Source organism: Dysidea avara, chromosome 3 (genome assembly GCF_963678975.1).
Source record: "Dysidea avara chromosome 3, odDysAvar1.4, whole genome shotgun sequence".
In the NCBI taxonomy this organism is placed as follows: Eukaryota; Metazoa; Porifera; class Demospongiae; order Dictyoceratida; family Dysideidae; genus Dysidea; species Dysidea avara.
Window position 1 is genome coordinate 25194606 of NC_089274.1, and position 10769 is coordinate 25205374.

General features: G+C 38.6%; 1 protein-coding gene across 1 annotated transcript; it reads right to left on the minus strand.

The window, feature by feature from the left end:
- Positions 1–1870: 1870 nt before the first annotated feature.
- On the minus strand, positions 1871–10079 carry LOC136250439 (zinc metalloproteinase nas-39-like). Its single transcript, XM_066042643.1, has 16 exons — positions 9904–10079; positions 9657–9845; positions 9489–9603; positions 9043–9437; positions 8773–8992; positions 8184–8386; positions 8017–8133; positions 7833–7961; positions 6451–6573; positions 6273–6395; positions 6107–6229; positions 5886–6014; positions 5104–5226; positions 3833–3955; positions 2355–2852; positions 1871–2306 (listed from the first exon to the last, which is right to left on the minus strand). Exons 1-16 carry the CDS (start codon positions 10001–10003, stop codon positions 1957–1959), a joined length of 3060 nt encoding a protein of 1019 aa, XP_065898715.1. The 5' UTR covers positions 10004–10079; the 3' UTR covers positions 1871–1956.
- Between the last annotated feature and the right edge of the window lie 690 nt (positions 10080–10769).

Here is a 10769-nt window from a genome sequence, read left to right on the forward strand (position 1 = left end):
CTGCAAGGGTTAGCACACTTTCACAGCTCACATGTGTAATAACTTTCTGATGCCATCATTTCCATGTACTTTGTTTTGTATACCTATGAATCAGACTGATTCCCATCAAACTCCAACTTTTTCAACATGTGCAATTGTTGCATTATACAATCCATCATTAACTTTTCAATCGTTTGCACATCATTTGAATGCTGATTAGGCCGACTTTACCCTGTTCAAATGTTGCGGACATTGTATCACAGCCACCTCAGAGATGTGAAAAGAGAACCTACGTATGTGCCCAATAACGTCATCATTTTTCTAAATCTTCAAATGTTTTACAACCTCTGAATGAAAAGAGATAAGTATTTGTCATGTTCTGCTTCCAGCGTGCACCAGTAGCACAAGAACTTAATTGTTGTCATCAGCTACAACATTCACTCTACTTCCTTCAATTACAAAATTGAAGTGCACATTGGACCATCAGTATGTCAGAATCTCCATGTGTGCAATCAGTGTGTAGGGCTGTCAGCATCCCCAGGTATGTTATGGTATGTGCAGGTGCAGATATCCAGTCAAGTGAATCTATGAAAGCATACAAAAGTCAGGAAGTTTTCTTGCAAATGAAAAGAGCAAACATCAATTGATTGTCCAATATCTGAGAGATGATGGCCAGGTTGTGCACCAGAGTAATTTGGATGCTGACACACTGATTGTTCAATGTGCACTTCAATTTGCAATTGAAGGAAGTAAATTGTGTTGTAGCTGATGACACTGATGTTCTTGTCCTCATGCATGGTGCACCAGAGCATAGCAAGTATATATTTTCTTTCAGAGGTTGGGAAACATTTGAGTATTGGAAAATTGATGACATTATTGGGCACATAGGTCCTATTGTAACGTCATAATTACATCTTCTCTTTTTGCATGCTTGCATGGAGTGGCTGTGATACAACATCTGCAACATTTGAACAGGGTAACGTTGGCCTAATCAAGAAGAAAATGATTGCAAGAACAACACACTTTCACAACTTGTATCTCTACAAGTTATTCATTAGAAGGAACTTAATGACTAACTTGATCCATTACCATAATGGAGCTGGAAACTAGAAGGATCGAGGCTGTATGCAACTGATGATAACAGACATGGGACTAGCACCAGATGTCTTAACTTAAATTTGTACAATATAAATACAAGCTTTCTACTGCAAATCCAACATTATGCTCTCAATGTAATCATGAATTAAAGTATGTTGCAGCATGTGGCAGTTGCAGGGGAGCGAGTTGCAGAAGTGCTGAGGAAACTGTTTACAATAATCGTGACAAATATATTTGTTCAGAACTTACATGATAGGCACCTTTTTTATTTCTATAACCAGTCTTATTCTTATTTCATACAGCTAATATTGATTGCAATGAATTTCTTATGAGAAAATATTTTAAGGATATGCATTTTTGTTAGCCACAAATGACCAGATTTGCAAAAATAGGTCTACCAAATGCATTTAATAAAGAAACCACAACTTAGTGTACAAGGTGAATATCAACCTGAAACTTTCTGCTACTAATAAGTGATGCTGGTGCTCACTACTGATCAAATTTCAAGTCAATACCATTTTCCAATCTGAAGTTATGAGTTGTCAAAGTTGGTAAATTGGATATGTGCGGAAGATCCACTTTCCTGAATCCAGTCACATATGCCTCAATACTAAAAATTGGCCATAAAAATTTTTCCCCAAGGTGGATTTTAGAGGATTTTGGATATGTTATTCTATGAAAAAATTGCTTTCTAATGATGCCAAAATCAGCTTTCTTCGAATTTTTTCTGGGTCCAACCTTAAATCTACCGGACTAAATTCTACTATTCTATGTTGCCGTATTATCCTACTAGTTAACAGTGCATAGTGTTTGTTAGCAATATTTATTCAAGTGTAACATCACAGGGTATATAAGTGAGTGGTTGAGAAAAATGGTTCATTACAAGAATTCCACTGAAGCATGAAATCCTCGATACTTGTTTGGTGTGTTTCCAGCAAATATTACTGTCATTCGCGACCTTGTAGTAGTCACTATATCACCCTGACTGCCATTACAGAATCGTGTCAACCGGTTTCTGGGTGTAGTTCTCTTTCCTTTATATACTGTGACACTATCAGAACTGCAGTCTGAATTGTGAAAATCCATATATAGAAAGGTTAGTTTCACTTTTCGTCTCCTTGGAACAATGATCCGATATTCACAGACCATTTTATCAGTGTATATTGAAGGAAAAGTAGCAGGACTAAATGTCCCCTCCTTTCTAATAGTTATGTTACACCCAAAAGATCCTATTGTGAAAATATAACAACTATTAATTAATTAAGGTTTATTCTCACCTTCTACTCGTTCCTCTAATCCTCTGTAATTCAGCTTGAACCCTTCTCCGTTAATGGCAGCATCTGAACTAAACTTGACCATCACAGCTTCAGTTGAGCTGTGTACAGTGGCTGGTAACTGAGAACCACAATAAGTACCCAGTGGTAGTGAGACAGCATTTATGCCATTCAGTATGGTCACTTGGTCCTTGACACAATCAACTGAATCCTCTAGAGATAGACCAACAAATGTCAACTCAATCCTCTGGTATCTAACTGGAAGGTCAATGATCCATGTGCAGTTAGAATTAGGAGTATATGAGGTGTTGGGGTAACCATTAGTACCAATAGATCCACTGGGCTCATGTGTAGTGGTATAACTGGTGCAGCTTTCAAAGTTACATGTTGTACCATCAGATGCTAACACATAGAATGTGTTACAGGAGCACTTGTATGATCCACCAGAGTTCAAACAGATGTGGTCACATCCTCCATTGTCAACAAGACATTCATCAATGTCTATAATGTTAATATGTGATCACAGTAATAATGAGACAATCATCATGCATACATACTGCAAATGCACAGGCACACACATCATGCATGTGACACACAGAGAAAGAAATCAAATTTACCAGCATGATGCCTCCCTTCAATAGAAACTACGTACTGTTGTAGAACTTTGGCATATGGGAAATATACATTTATCTATGTACAATCAAATTAAAGTCACCACTAAATAAACCACACAAAGGCAGTGGTGTACTACAGTATCTATGCCTATGAAATTTGAGGCACCAAGAAAGCTAAAATGACTATCAGTCAATTCCTCAACTTTGTCTAGACTTTTGGAGTCCAGGTATACTTTTATTAGTTCCTATTTGTGATTTTTCAATTGTAATTCCAGATCCAGCTGCCAGTTTACTGCTTCAGGATCAATCACCTGAGGCTGGCCAGAACTACAGTATGTTCACGTTGAGCTGAATCCTCAAAAACATTTAATAACTCATGGATGCAATTACTCACGGTCTTGAAATTTGGCTCATTTGTAGTATTGCTTGACCCGCTAAAAATATTTCAAAATCTTTTTGTTCAAATATTTGACATAATATTTACGGCCAATCAAATTTTTCACAATACATTTCCTATGAGGAAGCCATACAAACACAGTGTCCATTACAGCCCTTTCCCGAACTTGTAATGAAGCCAAACCGTACGTGTCTGTTGTTGACACCTTTGCTGTTACCAATAATCATCTGGTTGGCTGAAATGTTAACTCTGTTGAGAAAAAATCCACATTTAATTTTTAGCTGTTTTTCAGGATTCAGCTCAACGTGAACATACTATATGTTAAGCATCTTTGGAAGCCATTCTTGTGCATACAGTACAACTCCTTGCGGTCTACCAGAGCCCATTGGCATCAAAGGCACTCTACTCCCCCACAAAAAGAGACTCCATCTAACAACACATAGTATGATATCAATGCAAGTTTACAATACCTTCACATGTTGAATTGTCTCCTCCCAGCACATATCCATCTTGACATGTACACTGATATGAACCATTAGTGTTGACGCAGTCTTGATCACATGTGTGTATACCAACTGAACACTCGTTGATGTCTGCACATAGTACTCTAATATAACACACTATCAGCACTCCACATGTATGCAAACTTTGTGGAACATAAATTTCACTGATTCCATGATTGCACATAAATGTGCACTCCCAAATTTGTATTTAGTACAGTGAATCATTAATAAGGCACCTATGGGACCCATGATAAGTGGCCCTATTACTGAGGTGGTCCTATTACCAAAAACCTCATTAATGCGGCCATAAAACAAAATGGCCTTATTATTAAGATTTTCAACAAACCAGCAACTGCCTACTGTAGTTGCTGTAACAGCAATGTACAATTGATCTAAACACACTATGTAGAGTTTATCACAGAGAAAGGTAGGAACACACAATGTACCAATGATTCCAGACATAATGGTTGGATAAGCATGAAGTATACTGCCAGAATAATGGGTACCGCTTTCAGTAGTTAATATATGCACTTAAGAGCAGCAACTTTTGCAGTGATACTTGGACTGTCTGCTCAGCAGATCTCTTTCCTGAGGGAACATTGTATTAGTTTTACCAGTTTGGTCCTGTGGTATGTGGCCACTGGCCTTAATAGTGAGGTGGCCCTATTAACGAAAATTAAATAAATGTAATATAATGGAAAATACGTTTGGACTTGCTGGACCTGGCCACTACAATGAGGTGGCCTCATTACTGAGGTGGCCACTAAGTGAGGTTTCACTGTAATTTAATATCCATGCAAAAAACGGGTGATCCTAAACCTAACCCTCATCTGTTCAATATCTTTTGTGCATACAGTAACTATGTGTTATCAGGTGTTCGGGACATGGTGAAAGCCACAACTGTGACTTGTGTTTTTGTCATTATGGTGGTAAACCTCGTTTAAGAGAAAGACAGGTGATCCATTTTGAACATCAATAGTTTGTATGGGGAGAGTTATCCAAACATCTATAGTACATAAATGTGTACACCTGTATAAAGAAAATCACTGAAGTTTGGATCTTCTATGGTTTTTTTTTTGAATTTTAAGAGGCATATTTCATAGCGTACGTAGGGACTATGGAATCAAATGCAAAATTCAGATGGCCGACATACACTATGAAATGTGCATCTTAAACATTCCTAATTCTGTGATTAAGAATGTAATTCTGATCAACTTAGATACTACTAAATACTTCACCTTCACAGGTTGTATTATCATCACTCAGTTGAAAACCATCATCACAATCACACACATAAAATCCAGGTAGATTAGTACATGAGTGGGAGCAGTTGTGGCTCACTGTCTGACACCTATCAATATCTATGAGTACATAAAACGTACGTATTTAAACATGTACTTTGTGTAATGTCAGGGTTTATTGCACCATTAAAGGGCTGAAACAAATGCTAATAATCGGAGAGTACTTGTTAAGGATTTGGTAGTCAGCTAGTAAAATTAGTACTCAAGTACTCATTAAGATTACATGGCTCAGCTCACATGATATATTTGTCATCAGGGAGTGACACAATGAAGGCTGTAGAGTTTTGATTAGCATTTTTTTTTTTGTCAGGGACACTAACATCAGTACTTTAATAGTATTGTTGTTACTTGAAAAGCTGTAAACTGTTTTGGTACAAAACATGTCAAATGGGTATGACTACAAATAGCTAGTATTCATGAGTACTTGATCATTAACTCTAGAGAGTACTCGAATACTAAAAAACCATGATCGTTTCAGTCCTAATTAAAAATATGTTAACACTATTATTTTTTAATGCTACCAAGCCATCTTTTCATTTTTATAAAAATTCTAGCCAAACAATAACATGGCATGTGTGCTTCAGTATGCCAGTGAAGTAATTACTATGCAATGTAAGTACTGTATGTATAATATTTGTTTGTGGGTGTTGTAATTATCCACTCATCCCTCTCAAACTAGTTTTCACGTAAATATCTACACATAACATACATGTACTTACCTAAACAGTCTCCATTCTGCAGCAACTGGTAGCCATCCTTACACTCACAGCTAAATGTTCCTGGAAGATTGACACATTTCTTACCAAAATCAGTACACAGAGACTTGTTGGTAGTGCACTCATCAATATCTGCAAAAAACCACAACAACAGCAAACCAGATAACTTCCCAAACAGACACCATTCTTTGTGTTATAACTCTTTACAAGTAAGTTATACACACCTTCACAGTTCCCATTTCTTATCTTCTCATAGCCACTATTACACTCACACCTGTATGTCCCCACTTGGTTGACACATTGTGCAACTGGACCACACACCATTGGATCAGAGCACTCGTCAATATCTACGTAGTTATAGTAAACAGCTACCATTGTACTTTCCAATACCTTCACAAGTTCCATTGTTTCTCTGGTAGCCACTATGACACAGACAAGTATAGGACCCACGCTGGTTGATACATCTTGCTTGACTACCACATATCCCTCTGAAAAAATTACACTCGTTGATGTCTACAGTGATGTACATAATTACTCTCTCTGATACTTGATATACTGGAGTACTGACCAGCACAAGTCTTCATGTTACTCAATAACACATAACCGTCACTGTAACATGAACACTCTGGACCAGACACTGTATCAGTGCACCTTTGGTTACATCCACCATTATTGAGGGAACATGGCAGCACTACAAAGAGAATAGTGTGAGTATAGTCTGTAAAACATTTAAATGCCAGAAGCTATAAAGTGCTGTGAGCTTATAAGCACCAAAATTTGTCTTGTGGTACCATAGATAATGTATGCGTTCCTACTGGATTGGAAACGCCAGTTAAATTATTTTCCTATCCTAGTTACGGTGCGCCAATACATTGGGAAACTTGTTGAGTGGCTGTTTGGCTTTCTCTGGCTTGTTTGAAGGCCAGTTCGTAGGCGTGGACATTCCTTTTACATTATTTATTGTGTTGCGTTGTGTACTGAACAAGAACACAGCGTGTCTGTGGGTACTGGGAGAAATATTGTTTGCGACAGGTGACAATGGCAGGTACGCACTAGCTAATAATTCAACAGCAGTACTATTTGCCAACTTCTCGTCACCACATTTACACAACCAAAGAAATGTATGATACATTGAAATAAATTTTAAGCTACAGTACTGCTCAGCTTGAGCTAAACAATAGCACAAAGTAGTGCCTGTTTTCTGAAGTTTTATCGAAGTAGTGGAAATATACTGCGAAGCAGTGAATATCTAGCTAGCCTATTACACTCTGCCTGCTACAAGTGGTGTAAACAGCAGCAAAGAAACAATGCTACACTTTCTGTTTCTTCAGGAAATTTGCACAACCGTTTTGAAACCCCATATTTCACCTTTGAACCTGAATTTTCTTACGCTATTGTATACTGCTCTCCAGCGTCCCTACCCAGTCCAGCCTCCAATTAGTGTAGGTGGTAACTAACCCAGCTGTAAACAACAAACACTAATTTGCTGGTTACAGGTACAGCGAAATCTTCCTCCTGTCGAGGCCGTAAAGTTTACGTGCAGCGAAACAAGGATAGCCCATGACGTCACTATGTAAATAATACGGGAGTTTCCAATCCATGTAACATACATTATCTATGGTGGTACTTATCAGCTTCTGCTGTAGCTGTACAACATACAGTAAGTGCAGCAATCAAAACAGACAGATGTGGTCCCTGAGGGTCTGCTGCCACAACCACATCAAAAAACGTAAGTATGCCACAGTAATCAGTGAGGTCAAAGCAGCTTTTCTCACTAAACTCTAGTAATGAATCTTATTGATCTTCACTTTACATAGCTAAGTCTACAGTCCCACATACCTCTCACATGAATATGATATGAAACATAAACATTCCATGGCGGATTCTGAGAATTTGTATTCTATACACTGCCTAATACATTTTCTTTCAGTGTTTTTTGGACACACTTACTTCCTTTTATACAGTTCTTCTTGTCAGGTAGAAGGGTATATCTGTTGGGACACTCACATCGATAACTACCAGCCATGTTGACACATTTGTGTGAACAGCCTCCATTGTTAACACCACACTCATTATCATCTGAACAAGATGACACATATATGATACTATTAGTAGAGACTACGGTACTAATCACCTAAACATGTTCTGTTATTCCTGTCCAAGTAAAAGCCATTTCTACATGTACACTTGTAAGAGCCCTCCAGGTTGGTACACTCATGATCACAAGGAGAACTACGACACTCGTTAATATCTAAATTGACATACACAATACTTAAGGAGATATCAACTTGGTTAACATACCTATTGCTTGGTAAGTTATTGCTGAGAATCCCGTATAGTTATTAGTGTTGATAGCAGATCCAGTCTGAAACTTGATGTAGCCATAGTTGTGCAATGTCCTGAATGAGAGCCGAGTTGAAGTATTACACAATTTGTCTAATAGATTATTTTGATCTTCTGCTGATCCACTGTACAATGCTAAATAGCTGTCACTACATGATGGCCTGCAGTAGTGTACATATTTTTGATGTATGTCTCCACATATTATGTAAATTATTGTATGTAGTGTCATGTTGTGTGTGTGTGTGTGCACATGTGTGTGTGTGTGTGTGCACATGTGTGTGTGTGTGCACATGTGTGTGTGTGTGTGTGTGTGTGTGTGTGTGTGTGTGTGTGTGTGTGTGTGTGTGTGTGTGTGTGTGTGTGTGTGTGTGTGTGTGTGTGCACATGTGTGTGCACATGTGTGTGCACATGTGTGTGTATGCGTGCATGCATGCATGCATGTGTGAGTGCGTACATGTGCGTGTGTGAGTGCGTACATGTGCGTGTGTGAGTGCGCACACAAGTATGTGTATGTGCATGTCATGATGAGCAATGTGTATACACATACTCAATATAGACATTAAATACTTGAATGTAGATAATGTATCCTGACGGGACTTCAATGATCCAAATAGTACAATTGTTGCTCTGGTAAGGATGAGGGTAATCAGGGGCAGAGAAATGACCACTCCTTCCCATCAAATGCATACCACCAGGTGGCAGAACTATTGGAGGAGGTGTGGTAACTGTCTTGGGTGGAAGTCGACTTTCAGATGACACACGTAATCCTAATAAGACATTTTTAATGACTATATCCTCCATCACATGACTAACTTACTACAACGGTTTTCATACAGAAGTTGTGTCTGCAGTATGTCCAAAGGACTAAGCCCTGTTGACTGGCCAATAGGAATACCAGGCTCTTTTGAAGTTATCGTTTTTGTATTGGAAGTTCTTGCAAAGGCATTGTCACTGTAGTGCATTATACTGTTGAAGTCATAAGGCACTCCTAGTGAGTTGATGCGTGTAGACTCTTTGTTAAAATTTTGGACAAATCCTTCACGGACATTGTTAATATTAATGTTGACGTAATCGTCCCTGTCAGGGCGGCTGTGCTCATGCCAGAAGCCAATAACATGTCCAATTTCATGAACTATCTGTGGGAACTTGCAATTGGTACCAATGGACACTGGTTCAATAAATCCTAAAAGTCTTCCCACATACGAACAGCACCTATGTACAAGCAATGATGTTTTATATTTGCAATTGCATTCTCAAACTTACGAAGGTCCATTGTAAAACGAGACACCTCCTGATCTAGTGATGCCTGGATGAAACCGTATGCAAGTTTCAGCCTCCCAATGTCTCATAGCATCATAAATATTCTCCCTCTGTACATCTATACAATAACTTGTAACACAACAATGCTGCTGTACCAAACAAACAGGTAACCTGATAAGCTGCTTTGCAATTGATAGTAGACAATACCACCCGGCCACAAGCCCCGCCAGTTAGCAGTAGCACCTCTCTTTGACAGTGATGGTGTGTTATAACCTTCAACCTCTATATACTTATACTGTGGTACACCAGTAGAGTTATCTACTATCATTGGCCTGCCTATATCTGTGCCATCATATTGAGCTACAGTACACAGCACAGCAAATATTCTAACTTACTAATGCGGTGGTTATCTGCTTACCACTTGCACAAGGACTTCCTAACCAAAACTGACACTCAACACACTGCAGCAGCAGTAGTGCTAATGCTAGTACACAATGCAATGAAGAAACTCCAGCCATTGTACAAGCCAGTCTCCCACAATCAGTTAGTCACCACATAGAATGGTAATCATCAGATGTTGCTGGATGGCTTCTCATGACATCACCATGAGATATATTCCCTTTGTCATTGTTAACAATATGGCTTCCACCTAACCACCATGACCACATGTAAATAATCAACAGCATTTAGTGGATGACTCAACTGTACACTGTAGATTGACCATATGGTCATCATGGGCTGTGTGTGATGAGTACACTATAGTGACATCACACTCTTTAACTTCAGTCTTGAAAAAAGTTTTTTTTGAAATGAAGTATATAGGAACTAACTGTTGATTAATAACACACTATAGCAGGAATGCGTAAAACAACACTGAAATTTTTGTGAGATCTTGAAATCTTGGAGGTGATTCTTGCCCTGTTGCTGACTCCCAGGAGGGCATCGCAAAGTCAGTCGCATGGACAAGGACCGCTGCCTTGTCCAACAAGATTCAATGCACTCCTACTGATTATAGTCAGTAGAGCTGTTTTTCTTTTTTGCTAATTACCCAATGAGCTCATACAGTAAATGGTAGCACCAACCCCAGATAAAGGACACCCAAAACATGGACACCAGGACATCAAAATGTGAACACAACAAAATGTGAACCCAACAAAATGTGAACCCATGGTTCCATTTGTTACATACATAAGTATACACATATTTAGACCCCAACAATGACGTGGTTCCAAGGTGTCAGAATAGAGGCCGAGGGGTCAATATACTATACAGCTAAAGAGCATC

Coding starts and splice junctions, on each gene's coding strand:
- LOC136250439 (XM_066042643.1), bottom strand. CDS start 10,003: ATGGCTGGAGTTTCTTCATTGCATTGTGTACTAGCATTAGCACTACTG. Junction 6,574..7,832: donor GAAGAACTGTATAAAAGGAA/GTAAGTGTGTCC, acceptor TTCTCTTTGTAG/TGCTGCCATGTTCCCTCAAT. Junction 3,956..5,103: donor TGATAATACAACCTGTGAAG/GTGAAGTATTTA, acceptor TACTATGTGCAG/ACATCAACGAGTGTTCAGTT.